The sequence below is a fragment of the Oxyura jamaicensis genome, chromosome 8 (genome assembly GCF_011077185.1).
Source record: "Oxyura jamaicensis isolate SHBP4307 breed ruddy duck chromosome 8, BPBGC_Ojam_1.0, whole genome shotgun sequence".
Classification (NCBI taxonomy): Eukaryota; Metazoa; Chordata; class Aves; order Anseriformes; family Anatidae; genus Oxyura; species Oxyura jamaicensis.
The window spans coordinates 19,770,984-19,797,192 of record NC_048900.1 but is presented as its reverse complement, the minus strand read 5'-3'; the positions used below and the strand labels follow the sequence as shown (position 1 = coordinate 19,797,192).

At 38.1% G+C, this 26,209-nt stretch overlaps 2 protein-coding genes across 19 annotated transcripts in view; one reads left to right on the top strand and one right to left on the bottom strand.

Annotated features, from left to right (window-relative positions):
* Positions 1 to 12: 12 nt before the first annotated feature.
* Positions 13 to 25,986, top strand: NEXN (nexilin F-actin binding protein). Of its 7 annotated transcripts, none has more exons than XM_035333305.1 (14): positions 13 to 139; positions 10,134 to 10,211; positions 11,401 to 11,592; positions 11,727 to 11,808; positions 11,895 to 12,043; positions 13,194 to 13,235; positions 14,337 to 14,531; positions 14,607 to 14,780; positions 16,554 to 16,739; positions 20,789 to 20,986; positions 22,076 to 22,297; positions 24,386 to 24,571; positions 25,035 to 25,395; positions 25,502 to 25,986. In XM_035333305.1, exons 2-14 carry the CDS (start codon positions 10,185 to 10,187, stop codon positions 25,513 to 25,515), a joined length of 2,028 nt encoding a protein of 675 aa, XP_035189196.1. In that variant the 5' UTR covers positions 13 to 139; positions 10,134 to 10,184; the 3' UTR covers positions 25,516 to 25,986. The 7 variants fall into 7 exon arrangements, with proteins under 7 accessions (XP_035189196.1, XP_035189200.1, XP_035189197.1 ...); XM_035333304.1 differs by lacking the exon at positions 13 to 139 and adding an exon at positions 394 to 550; XM_035333309.1 differs by lacking the exon at positions 11,401 to 11,592.
* The window catches only part of FUBP1 (far upstream element binding protein 1), a 40,808-nt gene continuing 25,781 nt past the window's right edge, over positions 11,183 to 26,209 (bottom strand). For 11 of the 12 annotated variants that reach the window (XR_004752876.1, XR_004752870.1, XR_004752871.1 and 8 more), the window contains one exon: positions 15,169 to 16,036. Coding sequence is in view for 7 of the 12 variants with exons in the window: in XM_035333295.1 (XP_035189186.1) it covers positions 16,019 to 16,036 (18 nt within the window). In the remaining 5 variants the exon portion in view is untranslated. Of the gene's footprint in view, positions 11,522 to 15,168; positions 16,037 to 26,209 lie in introns of those variants that run through there. The other variant, XR_004752869.1, reaches the window with a different exon arrangement.

Here is a 26,209-nt window from a genome sequence, read left to right as displayed (position 1 = left end):
GCTGTCACCTTACTATTATTAGTTAGCTGATTGCTCCCCGTGTGCCATAAGCGACCCGGGACTTGACCACGGCCGCTATAAAACCTCCGCGCTGCGGGGCCTCAGCCAGCTGCTGGCGGCGGGGACCGCGGCGCTGGCTGTAAGTGCGCGGCGCCGGGCTGCTGAGCCGGGAGGATGCGGGGGGGACCCCGGGGGAAGGAGCCTCGCCTAGAGCCCCTGCCCGGGGCCGTGCCGCTGCCCTGCGGCCGGGAGCGGGCTGGCAGCGGGCAGTCGCCCCCCTGGTGTCGATGGCTCCACAGTCAGGGCGCGGGGAGCCGGCGGCGGGGCTGGGCTGCGCCCCCCGCCGCTGTGAGGGGCCGGGACGGGCCGGGACAGCTGCCTTGGCGCGGGGCTCGCCTGGAATGCGGGCGCCGGCTGCGCGCCGCGACTTTTATGGCAAGTTGCAGCGGCGGAGCCGCGGCCGCAGCCAAGGGGCGCTCGGCAGCCGCCAGCGCTCCCCGCCCGCCCGCCGGGACCAGAACGAGCCGCAGCCAAGGGGCAGCGCGCCCAGGTAAGAGCCGCTCCGCCGGCGCTGGGAGGGAGGAGAAGGGGCCGGGGCAGGCTCCTCCGACCTCGGCGGGAGACCCCCGGCCGGGCGCCGCTTTCCCCCAGCCCCGCCGAGCCGGGAGAAGTGACTGTCCCCTCACGCCGCCCTCACCTCGGCGCCTGGCGAAGGACCTGGGGCGGGCAAGGGCGAGGGGGGAACGCGGCACAGCGGCGGGAATCGGGGCCGAGCTGCGGGCTCTCCGCGCCCACGGGGGCGGCTAAGGGGCGGCGGCGAGTCCCGTGGCAGCCCCGGGGGCTCCGGGCGCGGTTGGGGACGGCGGCGCGGCGCTGAGGGCCCTCGGCTCGTCCCGCGCCCTGAGGGGGCGCCGAGAGGCGGCCTGGCAGGCGGCGGCCCCCTGCTGCCCGCGGCGCTCGGAGAGAGATCCCTGCCGGGTGTGCCTCAGGTAACCAGGGGCTTCTGGTAGCGGAGTCGTTTGTTAAAGCGTGCCCTGGAGCGTTGTGCTGGGCTGGGAATTGGTCAGCAAGTGGCTGCGTGCTGCATGCTTAGCGCTGTCTGCCGTAGCTCCCGGACCTTAGCAGGTCGCTTGGAAAAATGCCCCGTGTAATGAAGTTGGGAAATAATAATTAGTCTTCGAGGAGGGCCAAGTGCGTTAAGGACTGCACAGAAATACACGAGGCTGTCTAGTATACACAGAACGCAGGAGAAATACAAGAACCAGGTGGGCAGTCCAAGACACATGCCTAAGAAACACTTTCTCTAACCGCATCTGGAATATTTCAATGACCGGTTTCCTCGCAAAGCAGCGAGACGAGCTGTAACTGCAGCGCTCGGATCTTCTGCTCTGAAACTATTAACGAGGAACGCTGCCACGGCCGAGCTGGAGACGAGACCTGGAAACTGGACGGGGCCAAACCGCGGTGAGGGTTCGTGTCTGGAGGAGCAGCTCGGCACCGGGAGGAGCAGCCACGTCCCTCCGCAGAGGTACGGTACGCAGCACTCCCAGCACGGCTGGGCTGCTCAGCTGGAGACCTGCACCGTGCAGGGGCAGCCGCGAGGATGGTGGAGAAGTGGCGGATAGGCTGTGTGCTGTCCTCTGAGAAGGGAAGAAGCAAACTGCAATTGAACTTCATGCCTGGGGTTTTATCCCACATTTCAGTGCCCTGGCCCCTGTGGTCCCATCCATGGCATCAGTACTGTTTTTCTTCAGCTGCTGGGATGCAATGGGAGTTGCAGGAGCTGTGGCATGGGGCGATGTACGCTGGTTTTTCTCTTGGGCATCTGTCTTCACAATTACTACCCCCCGCAACTAGGATCCCAAGCTATCTTATCCTGGGACATGAAATCAGGGGCCAGATCATCTCGACAGGACTTCCCCTGGTCTCCCAGTCCCCACCACATTTGTTCAGGAGCATGTGTGCCCCATAATAGTACCTGAGGAGAGCAAAGAATTGAGGCAGACCTCTTCCACAGAGAGGGGCTTTTTTTTTTAAGCACAGCAGTTGGAATGCCTGGCAGTGAGTGTCATGTTCAGAGTATTTACAGTTCTATAAATAGACATAGACAAAATAGTTTCTAATAAATAGATTTTTATAAGTGGCATAATATTTGCAAAGACTGTTCAGCTTTAATGGGAGATTTCTAGTGAATGTCAAAGTGCAATAAATTCAAAAAAATATAGATGAAGTTGAGTTACCTGGGTCAATTGTTGGTAAGCATTTTAGTCTTTGATAATAAAGACTTAATTAGTTAAATACAACTGAGCAGAAGTAGTTTTATATTTTATATTCTTCAAAATGTGGTGTTTAAGCAGATGGTGTTAATTGTCATAACTTGTTGGCTTCAGTGGAGCTGACAGTTCATGCCAGTTCAGGATCTTCCTCTGTGCCTGATAATTTTAGTATCTGTAATTTAGTACAACAACTGGTAATGTCATACCAGACAAGTTGCAGTAAGGCCAGAAATGATGAGCGTTGCTCTCTTTCCTCTCCTCTTTCCAGTTCTATTTCATATTTCTTTAAATACTTTAGCATCGTGGACTGTTTTTTCCTCTCCTGAAGTTCTTTGGCTGCAGGTAGTAAGTTTCCAAGTCTGACAATATGGTTTTCTTATATAATGGAGTCTTCCCTGCAAACAGATCACAAAGAGGAGACAGATGGTAACCGTAACTTAGACCGTGCTGCAGTGGGCTTATTTATAACTCGCAGTAGCCAGGAGGACAGCAGGGGGGCCTCCCAAAAGGAGGAATTGCAGAGCAACAAGGTTTTCATTTTAAGTCCTGGCTTCATACTCCTATCTGTACAGAGTAGCATTCGGTTCAGGAAAACATTTGTGTTTCTCTGTGTTTCATGTAATGATGTTTACTACTCCACTGAAGATCATGAGCTTCCATTTTTTTATTTACTTTTGGTATTATTTTATTTGGTTAAAGGTGCACAACATTTTTTGATCAATTCTGGATGCCATCCTCTTTTAAGAAATTTAAATTCCTTACATTTAAAGAGGTAGATTTTGGGGACTTCTGAGCTGTCAAAACTTTTGTGTCCTCTTAAATGTTTTTTCTTCATTCATGTAGATTATCTTGCCTAAAGTAAGGTTTTAGGGGGTCTCTGTGAAAATTTAAAGTATGATGATCACAGCAAATCAAGACATCACACTGAAGCTGTTAGCTTACCCTTTAACAGCATACAAATAAGATGCCTGAAAACATTTTTTTTTCTCTCTTTGAAGTCCCTAAACCCAGTGCATTTCTAATCTGTTGCCTACTTTTTCTAAGCATTATTGGCTTTGTATTAAATTTTCACTTGAAACTTCTGAGAGATCGCTCTCTGCATTAGTCAGTCAAGCCACTATAATAATGGTGTTTTCTCTTCCATGCAATTCCAGAGGTGGAACCATTGATTGAATTTGGAGGTTTAATTTCCCTTCTAGGAGAATCTTGAGGCAGACCTCTTCTAAAGATGGAACTGCAGACTAGCATTTTCAGTAAAAACATTAAAACATCAAACTTAACATTTTGTGAGATATTTCTTAATCACAGAGAAGGCAAAATGTGGAGGAAAAAAAATATAGTGATGTGAGGTGAAGGTTAGGGTGATGAGAGTGGATATGCAAAAAAACAGAAACAAACAAACAAAACACCTAGTAACAATCTCAATTCACTTTTTGATCAGAGTTCCGTTCAGCATTACAATCTGGGAATTTTCTGAATGTGAAGCTTCAGTGAGGAGCTCGTACAAGATTTCCTGAGCCTTGCTGATCTCAGGAAGTCAAAGACTAGACTGAATCTTAAGATTTTTAACAGCTTCATAGTAGGAGGACAAATCTCTTCTGAAGTAAGTACATACACAAGTAGGCCACTGTTGCCTCAAAAAATAAGCATGACTTTCACTAGATGAATTCTGTGGGAAATTGCTTATTACAAAACAAGGAGATATATATATCTGCATACACAATGTAAAAATATAACTAGTTCCTCTCAACAGGGAATTAGTAGAAGATACTATCTTATTCAGAGGTTGCTGTTGTTAGAAAATAGCATGTCAAAGTTTCTTGGGTTGGCAAATTTATTACCACATAATCTGTGCAAAGCGATCAGCAGATGATGAGGGAGACTCTTCCATGGCCCGTGGGTGTTAGGACTTCCCGAGCTGGCTGCTTGAGGGGTCCCTGAGGGAAGGGCCTGCTGCTGTTCCTCTTGGAGGTGTAGGTGACATGGAGAGGGATGAGGGCATGGGCAGTCTCGTGTTTAGTAGGGCCCTACTGCCTTACATCCATATCTTTTAGCATCAAAGGCGGAGGTAGGATGACTTGCAGTTGCAAAATGTGCTGGAGCCAGCTGGCTAACCTTCAAGCACATTAACAGCTAGGTGAAGCCAATTGGAGAGCACCCTGAAATAATAGCTGAGATGGCAGCATTCCAGATGGCAGAGACCTATCTGCCATCTTGAAGGCCCAGAACATGGAAGGTTGGAATATATATATATATATATATATATATATATATATATATATATATATATATTTTTTTTTTTTTGGAAGTTCTGGCAACAGGAGTTTGCAAGTAAAGTTTCTTCCACTATTTGTGCTTTTTAAAAAGATTTGAAATTTGTGTTTTGATGATAGGTCTTACTGTGTGCAGCAATCTTGGTGACACTGTCAAGGGCTTCAGGTAATTAGAGCTATCAAAAAGGTTCAAGGCAAAGTTGATCCAAAAGATCAAAAACTAATTGTGGTCTCAGACTCATAATCTGCTTTGTATGATGAATTCCACCCAACGAATGAGTCAGGCTTTGGAATAGTTGCAGTTTTCAAGTGACTTTAAGGTGACACCCTACAGATGGGGCCTGCTGTTATGGGGGAGGTTAGCAATGCCTTCCCTGGAGCAGTTTAGGTGAAATGCAACCATTCCTTGTGAGAGATGAACTTTGGGACTTGCTGTTCTGCTCCAGCTGTGCGTTAAGGCTAGGAGGTCTCCTATTTCCCTGGGTGCTTCAGTGTGTGAATTGTACCAATGCATAAAGTTTGTTCTTTGATGGATTCGTGCAGTAAACCTTGTATTTATCTTCTGTATTTTTGGAAGTCAAAGAGTTTTAACTAGTTTTAAGGTCACTGCTGATGACAGGGAGGATTTTGCTCACAAGTGTGAAGCAAGCTAACGGTTTACAATGACATCCAAACGCAGTGGCACAGTACACAAATGCACTTTAAAGCGTATAGGGACCTTGAGACCACAAGGGTGCTTGTAAAGTTATCTGCCTTTAGATAAACAACAGAATTTTAACATGCTGTTGCTGATCTGAAACACTCTGAGTGGGACCTAACATTCAGTACCTCTGTGTTCGTGGCTTCCCAAGTGACAGGCTGAAATACCTTGGATTCCTGTCAGTCCTCAGATGAGATGTTTGTCAGCTCCGACTGGGGGAGGAATGACTTTACATACTCAGTTGAAAAGGGATGGCTCTGAAGCTGAATTTGAAGAGTTTGGGATTTGTAAATCAAGGCAGAGCTTGGTAGCTAAACACTTGTTTCATATATTGTAACTGCTCTGGCTTGGAAAAACATCCAAAGATACCTACAGATCTCATTCATTCTGTATAGCTACAGCAGCACCATTGGTGGCTTTGGTGGTTTTATTTTTATTTATTATTATTTTTTTTAAGATAATACAAAAACAACTCCTAATATTCATTATTTTTAACACCACCTAAAAATTCCCCTGTTTATAATTTGTTCATAATTAAGAATGAGAGAACTTCAAGCCCCTTTAATTAAAGGCAGAATGCCCTGCTATTCCCATCTTGACAAATGTCCCCATGTAGTCATTTCATAGAGTGATACTGGTTTTGAGCTATGGCTGTGCCCAGCGCTGGCTGGTGGGGGATGTCAGTTCAGCAACGCATGACCCATAGGAAGGTTTCTGAACTCATCCTGAACTCATTGAATCTGGGGCTTTCTTTAACATACCAGGAAAGGAGAGTCAGGAATAAGTTATTACACCTTAAAGCAAAGGAGATTCTGTTCCACATGGCCTAAAAATACTGAAGGTATAATTGAGCCATTAGTGTATTTCTTGTGATGATAGTCATATAGTCCTATTCAAATAAGATTTTATCTTTTTCAGTTATCAGCCGTAATGTTCAACTTGATTCAGGAAACAAGTATTTTCTAGGAATTATTTGCTTATGGTTTTGCCAGTAATCCTTAAGTCTTAGCTACAAAGCTTGTCGGTTTAGTGCCTGCTGAAAGACTTCTATTTTACAACTTTTGCTGGAATAACAATAAGTGAAATATGTTTACATCACACCATAGAGAACATGGACTGTTATTTGTTTTGCTTTTCCAATGAGCAGGAAGGTAGTAAAAACTAGTTGATACAATCAAAGCAGTTTTATGAAGCATCATTTGATAGGATCATACCGTGCAATTCAAATCAGGATTACAAAATGCCCAATGTCTATTTAGGATACTTACTATAGGATTGAATAAAACCAAAATAGAACCTGCCTGCTCCTATTACATCCCACTCAAATTCAGTTCATTTGTAAAATGGTGGTTTGGCCCCTAAGGGCTACCTTTTTTTGCCACATGCCTTTGTGTCATTGCGCTTACGCTATCTTTAGTACTAAATAATTTTTAGTAGCTCCTGAGATTTTTCTTTCTACTGAATACATGGCTTTTGTGTGGGATTCATCTAGCTGAATGATCTGATCCTAGGTTTGATCCTTCCAAAACTTCATATGTATGGTATTGCAAATAAAATGCAAATAAAAAACAAAGAAAAAAATGCTTTTTGGCTGACACAGCAAGAACTTCTTAAAGTTATTACATTTTTGGCTGTGATTTTTCTTATCTTAAAGTCATGTTCAAGCTGATGTGAACAAAATTACCCATTGCAATTATGCTTACATTATAGATGAATATTAAAGAGTGGGGAGATAACTAATGAAATAGAAAACCTTTATCATTGATTTATTCAGAACATATTGATAAATATGTTTATTCATTACTGAACAGATCTGTGATGGCATAAATGCAATAAATATAATATTTGCTGTCCATTTTCTGGTGGAATACTTGTTAACATCATTGAAACCTTTATTACAGTTTACCACCTTTGTTGGCAACACTGAAAAAAGATCAGAAATGGAGATGGCACAGAGAAAAGCTGTCAAATTTTATACGCATGTAGCGTACATCCTGTATAAATTAGGGGCACATGTAGAATTGCTTTATTCCTTCCCATTTAGTCTTTTTCCTGAGCTGATAAAAACCTTGTGGCCTCCTAGGAAGAGAAAGCTGGACTGTCTTCAGTTTTGTCATTTCAGAACAGATAGTGTGAAAAAACGGCTGGCATGAGCCATGGGGGTTATCTAGATAGGGGATTGTCCTGACCACAGGGGCAGAAAACTGCGGCCTGCGAGGTTATGCACTTGCAGGTTCTTTCCCTGTTCCCCTCCTGCTTTGGGACTTTGATATATCCAGGTATAAAAATAATGAGTAATTGCATATAAAAGCAGTGAGTAATTGACTTTTCAGAGGACATATGATTAGGATGCCTGCTAATGTAATTGTCTTTCATCATTCCTTTGAGCTAATCTGAATGTAAAAATTAGTGAATAAATGAGACTTCGCCATAAAGGAAGTGTCAAATTAACAGCGATTAGTCATCAAGGCGTGTTTATTTTCCATGGCTTTACTTCAAGCTTACAAATCAAAACCAGGTACCTTGGTTGCACAACTTTTAAGGAACAAATGACCATTTTGTCACACTGGGTCTAAAAAGCTGCTTTTAGCAGAGTGGAAGCTCAAACACTATCATAAATTCATGCTCCATGAAACTGAACTACAGGGAAACCAGCAGTAAGGGCAGAGCATTGGGACAATCATCACAGTTTGAGACTTTGTTTTTATTGTGTTCAGGCAACTAAGCTTGGCAAAGAAAGCACCTTTACATGGTTATGACAGCACTGAGTTTACTAATGAGTATAACTTCCTCCTGCATGTGTGAATGTGACTTGGGGTTGACTGAACATCCTGTTGGTATCATGGCGCATGGCACTATTAGACCCATACACAGTTTCTTATTATCTTTGTTCCCTTACCTATTTCTACTTCAAAAAATTAAGAGCTTTATAATGAAAGAAAACCTCTTGGTTTTCTTTAAGCCAAAAGCTGTTTGTTAGCTGGAAGCTCGCCTCCCTTCTTGAAACAAGGAAGGCTCACCTCTCACCTCTTCCTAAGACTGAGCAAAGGCTTTGTGAAACCCCAGCACCCAGGATGGAGTATTGCTATTTCTTCAGTTGTCGTTTCTTTGTTCATTCACCCTGTAAGGAGCAGTTAGTGTTCACACGGCATTCTGCTTAGGAGGTTCAAGTGGTGTGACTTAGGCAGGTAAGAAGAGTTGTAACATTGATAAGAGCCTGGCTTGGAAAAGCTAAAATGGGATTTAGGAACAGACTATAAATAAGAACTTACCTTTATGTAATGAAATGCTCTGTTCTCAGCTCCTCTAACCCACAGGTGAGAAGCCCCTTGACACAGAAAGCTCCTTTTCTAGCCTTTTTACCTCTAGCCTTTGAGTCCATTTGCTTGCACCCCATGTAGCACATCGAGTGTTCAGGCTTGCCTGGGACTCTGGGCATTGGTACAGCACAGACAGCAATGACACTGGAGTCATGTATGAACTTAGAATCATTAAACTTTTTTTTTTTTCTCCCCCTCCCCCCCAAATGTTACAAAAATGTCTTAAAATTTGTGGAGGAAATCTGTGTCTTATGCAGTGGTTCTTCAGCCTTCACAGGGTATGAAGCTCTCCTGCAGTCTCCTTCCATCCCTGCTTTCTCCCCTTCAGAGCTCCCGCTGCACTGTCATTCCCCTCCTTCCACGGGAAGAAATAGTGGCCTTCACGCTGTCGTTCTTCACTAATTCACTTTTCTGGTCCTTATCAACTTTATCACCATCTCCACCCTCTATGTTTTCCCTGCATAGTTTCAGCTTCTGTTGGGGCCACGTCTTGCCCAGAAGCTGTCCATGCTCTGACAAAGGAAGAGGTTGCTCTCTCCTCATTGTGGACTACACCTTTTCACGTTAGCAGTTAGTTGCTGAAGGCTTCTCATGGCTTGCTGTTTGTCTATGGTAGCCTCACAAGGTAAGTTAGGTGCAAAACCTAGCTAAAGGCTAGGTACTGCTTTGCTACCCAAGTGGAAACTAGTGGGGAGATTGCCTTCCTTCCCCACGCTCTGATAGGCTTGTTTAAAAACTAAACCAAAAAAAAAAAACCCAATTGTCTCGAACTTGAAGAGCCTTCCCATTAGGTTTGTAATAACTATAGTGTAATTCAAATTTAAAACATTTTTCTCTTGAAAAATGCAGTGTTCCAGCCACAAATACTAGAAATAGTTTTTCTCAGGTATGTATGTGGTCTACCTAATGCATTTCACAGCTTTTAGCACTTGTTATCCTTAGAATAGGAGAAGGGAAAGCATTATTCTGTATTCCTGTAATTGCTGAAGAGCTGAGAGGAGTGCCAGCCTGGCTGAGAGTCATGCAAGAGACCCCATGCAGGCAGCAGATCCAACAGCAGCTCTGAAATCCAGGTACATTCCCCGCAGCCACTGACCATCCGTCCCCATCAGCTGCATAAGGCAAGGCAGCATCTCCAGGAGGCTGAGTTTTGGCCAGGGTGTTCAGCAGGCTTCTTGCAACCTGAGCTTGCTGGCTCGTACATCAGACTGAAGCAGAGCAGCAAAGGTGCAAAGCACATTCCTTTCTGCTAGCATGAGTATTGAGAGAAACAGTTTCATAACACACCAGCCAAGGCAGCCAGAACTTTTTTTTTTTTTTCCAAATGGAAATTAAAAACCAATATCTAGGATTATATAGAAGGGTTATGAGCATGAATAGTGAATCATAAGCTTGTTCTTTTAATTATTGGTGCATACTTAGAACCTATTCTTGTCTTCAAGAGCCTCAAAGGACCAAATGAAATTGTGATACGTCAGTTTCAGCCCTTGCAAACTTATTTACAAGAAAATGGTAAAAGTATCATTTAAAAGGACAAGAATCTAACTATGACTTTTTCTTTCAGGTTTAAAATAGAAACTTAAACATACCAGGTGCAGAGCAGAACACAGTAGCCATGAATGACATTGCACAGAAAACTGAGGTATGTACCAATTTTAAAGTAATCAAAGGAACATAGCTATTTACAATTGATGCTTGTAACAAGAGTAATTACGAACAACTGCAAAAGACAATTATATTGTAAGTCTGGATAGAATTGCTTTTATTTTAAGACACTAGAAGGGTACTTGAGAGTAGCTTAAGGAAGACCACCTGATTTGATGGAATGTGTGAAATACCTTCTCCTTGGTATTAAAATGAATGAAGAATGCAAAATAAACATAATAAAATATGAGGAAACTTTAAATTTAGGGGGAAATTCAGAGCATCGTTTACATCTAATTATAAAATTAGAATTTAATTATTCTATTTAAGTAACTAATTAATATTAGACAACATAAAATATTTATTCTTATGCCTGGATTTACTGAATAACAGGACCAAAAGCAAATATATCATTACACCACCCACTGTTGGTTTAGGTTGAAAATATGAACTGCAAAATATTTTCAGCCAGTTTTGTCAGCACTCCTGTATTGACAGTTTTTCTGTAGTAAAAAGAGGAAAAATCTTCCTACTATTTCTGAAAAGTACGTACTTCTCTTACTGTTTGGACACAGGCAGATTAGGCATTGGCAAAGAAGTGTCTGCTGGCTTTACTGGACTTGTAGGAACCTGCTACTGATAATCTCGACACTTTATAATATCACTGGACTTCTGAGTTTCTCTGAATATTAAAAAAGTATATAACATTGGAAGTTTTAAATGAACTAATAGTACCATATGTATAACTACATATGGATGCTGAAGCATTGCAGAGAAACACATGCATATTTTTATTACATCTGTGTGTTTACTTTTTTTTTTTAACGTGGTGTTAGAGGTAGGAAGACCTTTTAAATGCTTGTGATTTCAAAGCGACAATAAAAATCTGTATATAATTCTTAAATCCAGAGACTGAAAGTCCCCGTTTATGTAGTTCTTATACTTAGTTGTGTAATTAGTTTTCATTAGTTACTCATTGTCTAAGTTTAATACAATGCTAAATGTTTGGGATGTTTTTGTGTTTATTACTGTTTGGTTACAAACAAATACTTAATAGATGATGGCTAGTGTCACAGTTCATAATCCCAAATGTACTTTTATGTTCTTACATTCTTTCTAATCCAATCTATTTCTGTTCATCTGTTTCAACTTTCTTTTTATCTTCATTTCTTCTGTATCTTCACAAGATTCTGCTTTCTTCATCTAAACCCGTCCAAAAATCCTATGTGCCCAAGCTTCACAAGGGTGATGTAAAGGATAAATTTGAAGCTATGCAGAAAGCAAGGGAAGAAAGAAATCAAAGGAGATCTAGAGATGAAAAGCAAAGAAGAAAAGAACAATATGTTAGAGAGAGAGAATGGAACAGGAGAAAGCAGGAGGTTATTTTCTTTGCAAATATTTTGTGTTATTCTGATATTGAATATTATACGTGAAAATCTTTTCACATTATTTTAATATAACAATGTTGGAAATTTATTTAAGATTTAAAGACAGTTTGTTTTTCATCGACTAGATGAAAGAACTGCTTGCATCTGATGATGATGATGACACAAAATCATCTAAGATGGACAAAGGTTATGTTCCAAAGCTAATAGGTAAGAGAGGCCCAAATTTTAAGGCCACATAATTCATTACATAAGTATTAGATCTAGCTCTTGAATTGCGTATTTCATATTCACAGGAACTGTTAAAGGCAAGTTTGCAGAAATGGAGAAGCAAAGGCAAGAAGAAGAAAGAAAAAGAACGGAAGAAGAAAGAAAGCGCAGAATTGAACAAGATATGATTGAGAAAAGAAAAATTCAAAGAGAACTAGCAAAAAAAGCACAGGAGGTATGTTCATCTGATCAAAATAGGATATAATTGTAAACACAACGAAGTTTTCTATTCTTCAGCAGAAGTATTTGGTCTTAAGATTTTTGATAGTAGTGGTTTATATGGGAGATGCTGGATGGGATGGAAGTGGGGAAGAAAGTGAAGATAAAGGTCCTCTATACAATCCCTAGGCTAATGATTTTTTAAGCTTGAGCCATAAATAAAACCAGGCAGGCATAAATGTGGCAGGAATATGAAAAAGGCACAAATTTTGGTGTCATAGGCATGTAAGAGTTTATAGAACTTACTAATTTGATTTTTTTTACCAACTCTTATTTTAGACAATTTTTGCTTCTAAATTAGTGAATACAGTTCAGTGATAGATAAACGAAGGCAAGATATATGAAAACTACATTGTCAGACCAAAATATGAAGATACTAATACTGTAAAAATCAAGATTATTCAGATCATGTTTTATTCCTTTGTCACTCTATGAATTGTTATTGCATCCATATGTGAACAGATTCCAACATTTTTGATGCTCATAAAGCAAATTTTGTCTTTTTGTAAAACTTTGCACTGGGGCATTGTATTCAATTCCTTTAAGCTTTACTCTGTGCTGCAAATACTGCAGTGAGAGTAAACATCTAAATGATAGACTAGATCTACAAGCAAATATTTATTTAACAAAAATATCTAGGAATATTTAATTTAGGCTTTTTGGTTTTCAAATGTAAGAAAAGAAAGAAACAGTGCTATATTAAGACACCAATACAATGGACTTTTCGCAGGGAGTTGAGAGGAAGACAGTATCACCTAGATCAGAAATAATTGATAAGCTTGCCTTTTTTTTTTTTAAAAAAAATTACACAATTGTGGAATGCTCCCATGAAGAATGGACATCTGAAGTACTCTTCTTGGTTCATCGCTGAAGCGTTAAGAATGCTTTAACATGCTTTCTGTATTTCCATGTTTTGATGTCATGTTTCCTCTTTCTCACCTCGCTATCTATCTGAAGTATTCCAACAAAGGTTCAATCATTACCATCTCTGTGAACTTAAGTGCTACTTACATATCACTGATACAAAAAGAATTTCCAGTTCTTTGTTTGCAAATCTAAGGCAAAGAGCCAAAGTAATGTAATCATATGAAATTCTCATTTAATAGATTGATGACTTAAACAATACGGGAACTGAATCAGCAGCAGAGGTAATCAGATTTTTTTTAAAAGAAATTTTCACCTACATTTTTATTCACTTTGTTTTATTACTGTAATATGGGCTGGGAAAAGTTAGAAGAGGGCACACGTACTTAATTATAATTCAACCAGGGAGCTAAGAAACTTTAAAGCATACAGAAGTGTATATGTGCACTTGAAGTCAATTCATTTAAGTTTGAAATAGAGTCTGAACTGTGAATAATCTGTGGTTAGGGGAGTGAAGAGCACCTCAAATACAAATATTGAAAGCCACCAGAAAGAATTTGAGGCACACCGGCAATGATATTCTAAGTTCTCGGGCTTTGGAAAGTATCATCATAAAGCTCTTTGCCTTAAGCTTGACATTAAAAGGGGATTCTGTCAGTATACAGATGTTTGAACACTGTCAGCTGCTTAGTCATTTTTTTAAATGAACTAATTTAACGTATGGGTTTGGATTTTAAGTCTTGCAAATAAGCATTTAATTTTAAAAAGGTCCTATCATCTGTCAGAAATGAACAGAAAATCACATTCCTACTACAGTTTAAAAAACAAACTAACATTACTTTTGTTTGACAGTATTCTTGTTAATCATGCTATTTTGTTTTAAAAAAAAAAAACAAACTTGGGTAAAGCATATTTTGGCAAATAAGTTGTGATAATTTTGAAGCAGCAGCACCCTTCTAAAACAAAATAGTCTGCTTGGCAAATTACCTATTTCTATAACTACTAACTTATTCCAACCACAGTATATCCTTTACATGGTAAATACAGGACTGGAAGTAGACTGTAACTACAACTTCTATGTATTCAAAACTTAATCTGTTCTTATCCAAACCATTAATATTTATAACTAATAGTTAATGAAATTATGTGAATTCAATTAGAAGTAATTAAAGAGTTTGTCAGCAGTTACACTGAAAATATAATTCAGTCTTGATGTTCTTTAGATATTACAAGGAAATTAGTAACTGTCACAAGGAGTTTATTCTTGTTGTTAATATAAGTAATTCTTTTGGAAGCTTTGGTTCACACAGGTAAAAACAGCAGTTTGATTAAGAACTAAGTCTGCCTAGAAGTCAAGCTTTACAAAAATATATCTTTTTGGACAGGAGGGGGATGATTCACTGCTGGTTACAGTAGTACCTGTAAAACCCACCAAAACACCTGGGAAGAAGAAAATAAACTTTGAAAACATAGGAAATGAAAGAGTAGAACAAAAAGACAGACAAGATGAAGAAAGGAAGCTAAAATATGAGGAAGAGAAACAATTCCTTAAGGAAACCAAGTGCCTTTCATCTGTCATGGTAAACTACTTATCTTATACCTCAGAAATAAGTATGTATAATTTAAAAATTAATTATTTAATTTTTCTTGCACAGGGTGAAAATCAAGACAATGAAACACAAGAGCCTCTGTCTCCTGGTAAGCTGAAAGTAACATTTGAAGAACTTGAAAGACAGAGACAGGAAAATCAAAGGCGGCAAGCAGAGGTAGAAGCAAAACAGCGTTTAGAAGAAGAAAAACGCGCCTTTGAAGAAGCTAGACAGCGAATGGTAAATTCATGTTTCATATACATTGTTACAGAATTTTCATAGATGCTGTGTCTTTACGTTCTCCCCTGTATCTGACTCTCATTTTCCTTACTGCTTAACTCTATTTCAAGCTGAAAATTTTATCACCACAAATTCTTGAAATGTATGTTTCTGATCTTAGCTCTAATTCAGTAACCATCCTGGCGTAATTCTTTAGACATTCTTTTAGTAAAAACAGGAAATTTCTGTGTTTTGAATTTGTCAGTAATCTTACCAGTTTTTATATCAGCTTTAGTACCTTAAGCTGTAAATCCTCAAGAAGAAAATCAGTTGTGTCTGTTTTCATCTTTAATATTACTTCATACATCTCAATAACCAATTTTTATGAAAATGTTCGGTAGTAACAGAATACTATTTCTTGTTCCCATATTTATTTGAGAAATATGACAGATAAGAAGTTAGTGTAAATATAAATGACCATTCTTGTACAAACAAAATCACTATATTGACTATATTTCAGGAACATTCCAGGAACTAATATGCAAGGGAAAACAAACCAACCCCACAGAACATCCAGAAAGCTGAAACACTGAAATTCCCAACTGGTCCAAACTGAGAGGGCTCTAGGTTTAGGCAGATCCCAAAATCGTAGTTTACACCCTTTCCACCCACCCACCCTGAAAAATCATTTAACTTTCCACTAGTTCCTACTGGATACTAGTGAAGATGAAGAAAAAAGAAAATGAAGGAGAGAGAATTTTGTGAAGTTACTGTAGTATTCCCAATTGAAATTTTTCACATTTCCCACCCCTCAATATCTGCATTTATTAACCAAGTAATATAACCGTGACAAGTGAATTTACAAATTCAATAGAAAAACAAGACACCCCCATGGTCTTTTTCTACCATGCAGTTTTATCGGTTATCAGTGGTTGTCAAAATTTGAAGTCAAAAGTTTTCTTGAGGGAACTTAATTGCTGAACTGTTCCTTTAATTCCTTCTTTTACCCTACAAATTCCAAATAAGTTTCCTGTAATTCCCCCAACATACCAGTCCCCAGCCTGCTTGTAGTAAGCAGATAGCTGGATAGTCTGAGAGTTCCCAGTCAATTTCCACCATTAGAAATTAAGCACTCCACAACATATTCTGAAGATAGTTCATTCTTTTGTTCTTGATTGCAGTTTGCAAACCATAGGCTTCTCTTTGTGGATAGTATTTACTGGAGACAACCACTAGTGAAGAATCTCACTTCCCTTTCTTCAGTGATGATTAAATGTCTAAAAAGAAAAGAAACAAACGTCGGTCTGGATTAAAACAAAATGTTATTTAATTTAGTTCTGCTATAAGACTTCAACATTTTGTAAACTGATATATGTATTGGTGGAAATTTATATGTAAATAACATGATGGTATAAAGCTCCATGAAAATGATGTAAGGAAAGTGAATAGGGAGTGACTGTTCACAGTAAGTAATCCAACCTTGAAACCACAAAATAGATACTTAATTGTTTAGCCTTTTCCTGATAACACATTATACTTCAAATTACACCTTCAAGTGATTTTTAAAAAATTAAATGTGTGATTTTGAAATACATTTCCATTCTCCCTACCCTGGTTAAAACCAGGCTTAAAAGGATTCTTATCCAACCAATGATATATTTTTCTTCCCCCAGGAGAAGAAAGCATTTATACATTTATAAAAGTTCAGAATAGAATTAATGCATAATCTGCTATACAAAGTATTTTTATGTTTGGATAAGGCATTTATTTTTTTCCTTTTCCCGTTCTCTTAAGATACATGAAAGTGATGATGATGAATCTGAAAATTCTGGTAAAGAATTCCGTCCTGGTAAACTTAGGCTCAGTTTTGAGGAGATGGAAAGACAGAGAAGAGAAGAGGAAAAGAGGAAAGCAGAACAAGAGGCAAGACGACGCATAGAAGAAGAGAAACGGGCATTTGCTGAAGCAAGGAAGAACATGGTATGGCATGTTGTTTAGTATTTAGTTGTTTTAACGTTTTACATAAGTCTCCACGCTGAACTAGAAAGCGGCTCCGAGAAAAGCTTTAAATACAGAGTTAAGAATATGCTTTGACTCCTTCATTAATTAGCTCACCCCACTACCTTCTAATAGGTAGCTTATCAAAAATCACCACAGTGAAAATCACCCTCCTCACAGAAACCCTAGAAAGCATTTCAAAATAGTTTAATCAAAACCAGATAGTTTCCAACGGCTAGTATTATGCTACATGGAAAGCAAAAAGACTTGTTTTCAGTTGGGTGGGTGGAGAGGAATTCCTGTTTCTCTAGCTCCACTTGTCCAAGTTAATCTCCCTGCATTTAAAGAGTGTCCACCAATCATCTCTTCCTTAAGTATAATTAATGCCAGGCTAGAAAAACGCACAGTGCAAGTGCAAATTCTGTAGTCATCTGTGGCCTTTTAGGAAGAAAAAATGAAAAAGCTGCAGTCAGCTAATTGATGTTTTTATTGCATTTCACTACTTGTTCAGAGAAACAAAAAAGGCTACTTGTGGAATTTACTGTTAGAACAGTTCTTAATATGGAACTTCGATCTGGAACAGATCCCTGTGACATGCAGTGACCAAGATTGTATCAAAGATAAATTTTCAGGGAGCAAGGATTGACATACTGACCCAACCTGAAAGCACAGACAGATGCCTAATTTCAGAAGGTGTCTACCAAATTACTCAAAAACAAACAAACAGCATAGGGCTTTTCACAGTATTGTTCACATTTCTTCCAATAAATTGAAGTTTCAGCATTTTTTTGATAAAAGCCAGTTACTTACTGGTGGATGTTAGGAAATACAGTGTTAAATTAGACCACTACCAACTAAAATTGCAAGTACTGTTTGTTTCAAAATGAAGGACAATACACACCATGCAGAACTGTGGAACTGCTTGTCCATCTGGCAGTCTTTATCTACATAATCCTGTGTGGTTTTATTGGGAAAGAGCAACCACATGCCTAATAAAATAATCTTCATAATTATTCGTAATGTCTGTGAGGCAAATTACTTGTGAGGCACATCAAAGCTTTGTATGACTATAATACTGCCAGCAGTGCTCCCTCTGCCTGAAAAAGTGGGCCAAAGACAAGACCTCTACTCCAAAATTTTCCAGAGAAATCACAACTTAAAGGTATACGTGGTATTGTACTGGTAAGTGATTACATAAAATAATGTCTGTGGTCTGTCCACACCTCCAAAGAGGGAACACAAAACCTTAAGTCTGAAAAAAAGGCAAAGGAGTGCTACTAGACTTCTGCCAGTACAATCTTTATGAAAAGTCAACAGACAATTCAAAGAAAGAAAGAAAAAAAAAACCAGGCTGCCCTTCTGTTTTTTATTGCTTTCTTGTGAACAACCTTTTTCTGCCTTAATGTAACAAGAACTTAAGCTTCAGTGTCCAGGCCAGAAAAATCTCACTGACTGAACAGAGTTCAATCCATTAGATGCAGCACAAGATGAAACAGCACTGTAACAGCAGAGAGTAAAGAAGTTCAGTAGTCTAAAAAATTAACTGAAAATGTTTTCAGCATATGTGTTTGGAATTTTTCTGTTAATTAGTGTCCTGAATGAGTACTGCATTTTTTTTTTTTACCTGTAATAGAAAATAAGCCCATGCTTTCCTTGTTTTTCACACCTACACAATGTAACAGCAATGCACAGATGTGCTTTTAAGAATTTTAAGAAGTCATCTCTTTCAGAAACAATAAAACTTCATGTACATTTTTAAGCATTTAAATTTAGTTATTTAAGAACCTTTTTCACATTTATTCATTTTGATTCCTTTTTGAAAAAAAAATACACAAACAGAAGTAGGAACACTGCTGCTAGAAAGCACAAAAGCTACCTTCTTTTGCAAGGATCTCCCTATTTCACATTTTCTTCTACTATATTTATATTTTGATGCTTTCCACCATCAACTCGATCCCTTTTGGACTGAAGCATTTGTTTTCTTTACTGTCATTCTGTATTAGTGAGTGCATAAAGCACCTCTCTCAGTACGAACAAAAATCCATTCTACTTTGTATCAATGAGTGTTGCCCATTCAAAATTGGCTGTCTGAACTGCAAACTCTTGCTAATACAGGACTGTTTCCCACCAGTATCTGTTCCCAATTTGTAGAAAAAACAAAACCAAACCATGATCTCACTTCACAAAACATGGCTTAACTATTTATTGAACAAGGGTTTTACGTAACACAATTCAGCTGATTTTTTCCCTGTGTTTTTTAACCAGGAATAAGCTCACTATCTTTTCATAACTTACTGACTCAGATGCACATATGCATCTCATTGCTCGTATGCACAGCTTTTTAAATTCATATATACATGTATTAATAAATTTTGAATTAGTGCTTCTTCTATTCAATTAGGTTCATTATCATCTTGAAGTGATAAGCATATGAACATAATACAACATCAGAAAGAGAATGACATTTCTTTACTGACTTAGATATAAGATCTAAAAAATATGCAGCTAGCTATGCCTCACCTCACTAAAAGAAAGAGTTTACAGCTTCACTTTTTGACTCTGCTTCTCCATGACAATTTCTACAAATAAGCTTGTATCATGCAAAACGAATGAAGAATGGAAGGAATGGTGGGGCAGAAGTCCAACTGCAAGCTTACTTTGAGGAAAAAATCTGAACAAAATCTATAGTGACTGAGGGTGTTTGAGTGTGATTAGGCCAGAAAAAACTATTGAAAGAGCTGTGGCAAATAAAAGCATGTATGAGCAAAGTATGTCAAGAACTAAGGTATGAACTAAGATAGTACAAACAGCAGCAAAAGGTGCAAGTTACAATGGCAGCAAGTATTAATAAAGGAAAAAGGGAGTGCTAAAACATCTTCTCAAAAACATTTGTTTCTATATAAAGCTAGTTAGAACACTTTCTCAAATGAAAGTTTGGCTTCCATAATCCTTTCTAGAATTTAGCTGACGGCTGTTAGGAATGCCTAAAATTTAAAGCACATCGGAGTCTGCAGCCTTTGCCACAAGACTTCAAACAAGCACTGCCTAAATAGCGCCAAAAGCCGCATCTTCCTGCTGCTCTACATCAGTATCTGACCTCCTCTCACATATTTGTCTTCAGACTGCTTTTGTTGAGACAATCTCTGCAAATGTGACAAAAGTTTACATAGCTACACATACATTTTTTATTTTTTTCTTTAAATAATCAAGAAGATATTTTAAAAATCTTCCTGTGTAACTCTGACTGTCATGCTACCTGGCCATTTTTGCAGCATACCACTCACTGTCTTCATACTGCTATGTTTTAACAAATTCATCAAATATTTGGTCTTATACTTCTTGCTTTTGGAAGTAATAAAAAAAATGCCTTTCTGGGGCCCTGATATCCTCTTAGGAATGGGTCCAAAAAAATAAGCGATCTGCTCATACAGAATGACCGTCAAAGCCCAGCCCTACTGCGTAGCCTGGGAAAAGGACAGGAAAAGAAGGAAACACTTGCTGCAATGAACTGGCAACATGATTTAGTGTCTTGAGTTTGTGCATAAGAGTTTCTTGCAGAAAATTCTGTTCAGTTATGCTTATTAGGAATACTACTAGTATTATTGGAGCTTAAGAACAGAAATATAATGCAGTTTGCCTAGAAGATTAAAAGTACTTCAGTGTTAATGGCAATGGCATTTAAACACAAACAGTTCGTGGGACAGTCTGAAATAAACAGGAATAAATCATTTCAGGTCCCTAAGCTGCATTTAGAGAACATCCTCGTCCATTTAAAACACCTTCAGCTTCATTATAAAAGCTTAGCACTGTAATAAGAAAGGACTCAGGTCAAAGAAAAACATGTTTTTCCCAAACCCCATTCTTTCCCAAAGCATTAGAGCAATACCTACGCTGTCATATTACATCTTACTGCTCTGTGGCAGGCGTGGCAAAATACGTGGTTATCTTCAAGCATTAGAAGTGTCTGAGCAACACTGATTTAATCACAAGTACCTTCAGGATGTATCATTAATGGTCTGAATTTCCAGCAGGTGCTGGATGATGAATCACCAGAAATGTTTAAAACATTTTCTCAAGAATCTCTCATACCTGGTAAACTGGAAATTAATTTTGAGGAAATGCTGAGACAAAAAATGGAAGAAGAAAAGAGACGCACAGAGGAAGAGCGTAGGCAAAAGTTGGAAATGGAAAAGCAGGAATTTCAACAGTTAAGACAAGAAATGGGAGAGGTTTGTATATTAAAAGATACATTAAGCATGTTCTGAATAAAAATATAATTGATCATTTCAGTTAAAAAAATTTTGATGTTTAAGATTGTAACTGAAAAAGGGATTTTCAATCCATACTTTTTGTGTTATGTGAAAAGACTGCAAAACAGAAAAACATTCTTTTATAACATTATATATAATAAGATACATATTTTTAATCGCTAATCTACCAGGAAAACTTTAAAAGGGTTTGAAGACTGTCACAGCTGATTTTAAGAATCTCACACAAAATTTGCCTTGCATACCAGATGACTAAAACATCACATTCATGAACTCTACACTTCAATTTGATTTGGTTGTGGGTGGTAATTTTAATTCCCTTTTGAATATTAGGGGTTTTTTTGTTTGTTTTATGTAAACAAAGCAAGAGCGAGTAGTAAAGGCTCCAGCTTGTGAACTTTTCAAATAAATTTTGGATTACATTCTGGGGAAGAAGGGAGACAGGGATATCCAACTGAAATGCTGAAATGCATATACATTCTTATTGATATCAGAGGTCATAAGCGGAGGATGTAAAATATAAACCATTACAGCATCAGACATGTTTCAACTACAGGATCCAGAACTGTCACTTTTCCAGCCACGACATCCTAACATTTAATTTGCTTTTTCTACATTAAAAAAATCTAGCAATAACTTTAACAGAGTAGCTGTGTTAATTATTTCATAAGACATTGCACCTAAGTCAGGGAGGTGAATTACAAATCCAGGATAACTTTGAAATTGTTATATTGTTGATTGTTGATATATCTGATTTTCTGAGTCTCTAAAGGGTGGTTTATTGAGAGCAATTCTTGAACAAAAAGTGCATTCAAGCAAAGTCAGAGAAAAGAAGATATTTTAAAATCTGTATCTAGTTTAATGGTGCTACAAACTCAGTGATCTTGATCATACCGATAAAAAAAATAGAAGGAAAAGGTCACTGTGTTGAGTTCAAGTAACTCCAACCTAAAAGAATTGTTCAATTATATTGTTACACAACCTGTGGGGAGAACAGGTAGTAAAAAACAGAGTATTTTCCATCTTACATGTTCTGTTATTTATGAACAGCTGGAAGAAGAGTCTGAAACTTTTGAGCTAAGCAAAGAATATGAAGAATTAATAAAGCTAAAAAGAAGTGGTTCTATTCAGGCAAAGAACTTGAAAAGCAAGTTTGAAAAAATAGGACAATTGTCTCAAGAAGAAATACAGAAGAAGATTGAAGAAGAACGAGCTAAGAGAAGAGCAATGGATGAAGAAATAAGAGAAAGAGAAGCTGAAAAATTTCAAGAGGTAAGTTGAACTCTGTGTATGTTAATGATTTACTTAACTAGCACACTTAAGATACTGGACAATACTGCTGCTTTCACCAAAGTTCTATTTCCAAACTGATTCTGTCCCTACCTTCCTATTGCTTCATTTGGATGCATGAGGAACTCACACCCCAGCATCTCTTAAAGAAACAGCACCAGTTTGCTATCAGTCACCAGTTTGCTCCAGCAGAGATCTGATTTGCTGCTCCAAGTCTTCAAATCAGCATCTTAACCTGAAACCTGACAGTCTGAGGGGTTGGAACATTCATGTTTGAGATTGTGTTCTACTAACGGTCAGATGAGTTGCTTCTCCTGAACTCTTAATTCATTCTCCATCATAAAAATTAAAACCAAATAAAAACCCTAGTACCATTTGGAGATCAAATACTTGCCCTTTTTGATCAGAGAGAGGATTTTCACTTGTTAAAGCAGGGAAGGACGCCTACTTATATATGCTTCCAGCTGGAATCACTGCATTTTATTTTCCAGAGGAGGAAAACAATAAATGAAGCTTTCAGTCTGACCTATGTATCAACACTATCCTGTGACCCAAAACACCAACAATCAGGGGGCAGTACAGGAGACTCCTAACAGTAGTAAACCTGATCTGAGGCTCATTCTGACGTTCATACCTAATGTAGTCAGCCACTTCAGTATCAGCTCAAAACCTTTTAAGCTTTTCATTTAATGAGTGAAACTGTACCATCCCTATGAGGTCAGCCTGCAGTGCTGAAGGCACAACACCATGGCATAAAAGTCAAATGACTTACCATTGCAAGACAGTATTCAACTTCTAAAGATTTTACTTTAATGTATAAAATATTTTTTTTAACACTTTTGAAATTACTTTTGCAAGTGTTTTGCCTTTCTAATCTTCCTTCCACCATCTACCCTCCAAAAGTTTACTAAACTGGTTGTTTCCATAACGGGAGCACAAACCCAGCTAACCACTAGGAGACAAAAACAATCCACAGAACAGACATGAGACTTCATTGGAAAGCCTGCTGTTCAAGACCACAAAGCAAAAGGTGAAGTAGCTCAAACGGGAAAAGACCTTGTACAACCGAATCAACAGTGACTTCCAAGAAACCAGATATCATACAGCAGTGTGTAAGAAGATGCCATGTAATGTGACAGGAAAAGAAAGCAAACAGTCCAATGATCACATTTTAGTACTCCATGGATTCTTGCAGAAGGTGGAATTTTTCCTTAGACAGGAATATGGAGAATCACAGCATAGGATTTATTTTCCTTGTCCAGACGGAAGACAACTAAATGCTTTATAAGACTAGCAGTAGAGAAAAAACAAAACACCAAACAAAAAAAGCACACACAAAAAAGCATGAAAGTTGTGAAAAAGCCTGAGCATTCTTCTTGAAGAAACATAATAAAGATCAGCGTCCTTTCTCAAAATAAGAAAGGATGTGTACTTAGCAGGGCTCTCTGTAATACTTTTACATTGCTCCCCAGTATAAAAATGTAAAACCCAAGTGTGCAGTGGGTATAAGGGACAATTCACCAAGGGACAATCCGTACAACTGTGAAGACATTTTTCAAAAACCCTGCATTTTTTCTCTTATGTTATTCAGTTTAATAAGTTTTTACTTAATCAACTCTTCTGTATTTAACAAAGTTACAACTGCATTCAAAATAATTATTTCCGATGTTATTACTACATACTTCTGACATAGAGCCATCAAGAGTGGGACATTATAGAAAACTTATTTGAATTCACTGTACAGAATTGTAAATGCACATTCCAACATTCCTTGAATCTGTACCTTACAGAATTAGTGTCATGAAACTGTTTTAAAAAAAAGCTTCTTACTAAAATATTTGACTGAAGTTCATCACTTTTTTAAAAAATAGAAATTACTACTTCAGAACCTGGGATGTTATTATTAAGAGACTTTATTTTAAATCCAACATTAAAAAAAAAAAAAAAAAGGACGGTTAAAAAAAAAAAAAAGGACTCTGGTTTTGCTCAGTTAAAAAGAATTGCTCTACAAAACTAATACTATTGTTATAACTGTTTTGATATGAGTAAGTCCTATTTTTATTTTTCAAGGATGATGAAGTAGATGTGAGACCAGCCAAGAAATCTGAGGCTCCGTTTACTCATAAAGTAAACATGAAGGCACGTTTTGAGCAAATGGCAAGAGCCAGGCAAGAAGAAGAACAGAGGAGAATTGAAGAACAAAAATTACTACGCATGCAGTTTGAACAAAAAGAAATTGATGCTGCATTACAGAAGGTAGAGATTACAAAGTACCTTTTCTTCAGTCCTATATGTCATTTAACTTAGCATCTGATTACCACTGATGGAAACACTGCCAGAAATATAAGAGGAACATTATACTTAACAGCTGCTGTGAATTGCTGCAATAATGTATAATTGCTTTTGGTGTTTTCTTATTCTTGAAGAGTATGAGAAGTGTACTGAAAAAAGAGCGCAGTTTCCTTTGAATATTCTGAAAATTGAATCTATATTCATGCCTGTATTTCCCTCCCTAGATTCCAGCCTCATTAAAATCAAATTTCCACAGCATTTACTATCTGTTCCACATCCAGACTCAGTGCCCTTGCTATCTAGCAAGGATAGGTATAGCATTTCCCCTTCTCAAAAACATGATAGCTTTTCTGTAAACAAATACATGACTAGCAGTCATGCTGCCATTGCTACTTTAAATGTTCTAAATTGGATTATTTTTAAACAGAAAAGGGAAGAGGAAGAAGATGATGATGGAAGCATTATTAATGGTTCTGCTTGTGAAGATGAGGAAGATCAAGCTCGATCTGGAGCTCCCTGGTTCAAGAAGTCACTGAAAAACACATCAGTTGTTGATGGCGAGCCAGTGAGATTTACAGTTAAAATTACTGGAGAACCAAAACCACAAGTCACATGGTGGTTTGAGGGGGAAATGTTGCAGGACTCTGAGGACTATCAATATATTGAAAGAGGAGAAACTTACTGCCTTTATTTGCCAGAAACCTTCCCAGAAGATGAAGGTGAATATATGTGTAAAGCAGTCAACAATAGAGGCACATCTGCTAGCACCTGTATTCTCACCATTGAAAGTAAGAGTTAGTTTTTAAATTCACCTAATTCTCAAATACTCTTCTTGCATCTTTCCTATTATGAAAATCTATTAATCTCTTTCTCTTAACCCTTTTTATTTTCTAGCTGATGACTACTAATGCTCTACTTAAGCTGGAATCTTTCTTCCCCTCAAAACTTTCTTACTGCATCATCTCTTTCTCTGATGGGGCCAACTAAAGAAAGCAAGGATACGCATTGATTTGTCATTCCTGCATCAGATAAGAATAACCTTCAAACTGTGTGAGTCTCCAGGTTCCTTGCTCAGTAAGAAATTTAGTACTGAAGGTTAAAAAGAAGGAATTAATGTTAAGAACTAAAAGAAAAAACTAAAAAATAGTGCTCCCACATTTGAAGACCAACTGTTGTGTAATAGTATAAAGCTAAATACACAATCTGGAAACCTGTGTAGTAGTGTAAATCTACTGGTATATTTTGCATGAACACAAAATATTTAAGCTGTTTTACTTTATCCCAGAAGCATAGAACTGGCAAAAGGAAATACTTATCAGTGATTTTTCAAAAACCCCAGTGTAATATTTTTAAACAATAAAAGATTACATAACTGCTAACTTTTATGGGTTTGTTTCAAAGATCATTAGTTCTTTTATTGTTATTTTTTTTAAAAAAACAGACTTGTATGTAAACTGTTAAACTGTATTTAAACTGGCTCGTATCAACCTATGCAGTTGGTTATCCAAAAACTTAAACTCAGTAAGGCTTTTAGTAGTCTTTATAATACCAACATTTGCTTGTAGACAATCTAATTTTTCATTGCTTAAAATATATAGGAAC

Excerpts from the sequence above, each read along its gene's own strand:
- NEXN (XM_035333305.1), top strand. The coding sequence starts at position 10,185 with ATGAATGACATTGCACAGAAAACTGAG. Across the intron at positions 11,593-11,726 it reads GGAACAGGAGAAAGCAGGAG|ATGAAAGAACTGCTTGCATC; the intron begins GTTATTTTCTTT and ends TTCATCGACTAG. Across the intron at positions 16,740-20,788 it reads CTGAAGCAAGGAAGAACATG|GTGCTGGATGATGAATCACC; the intron begins GTATGGCATGTT and ends AATTTCCAGCAG.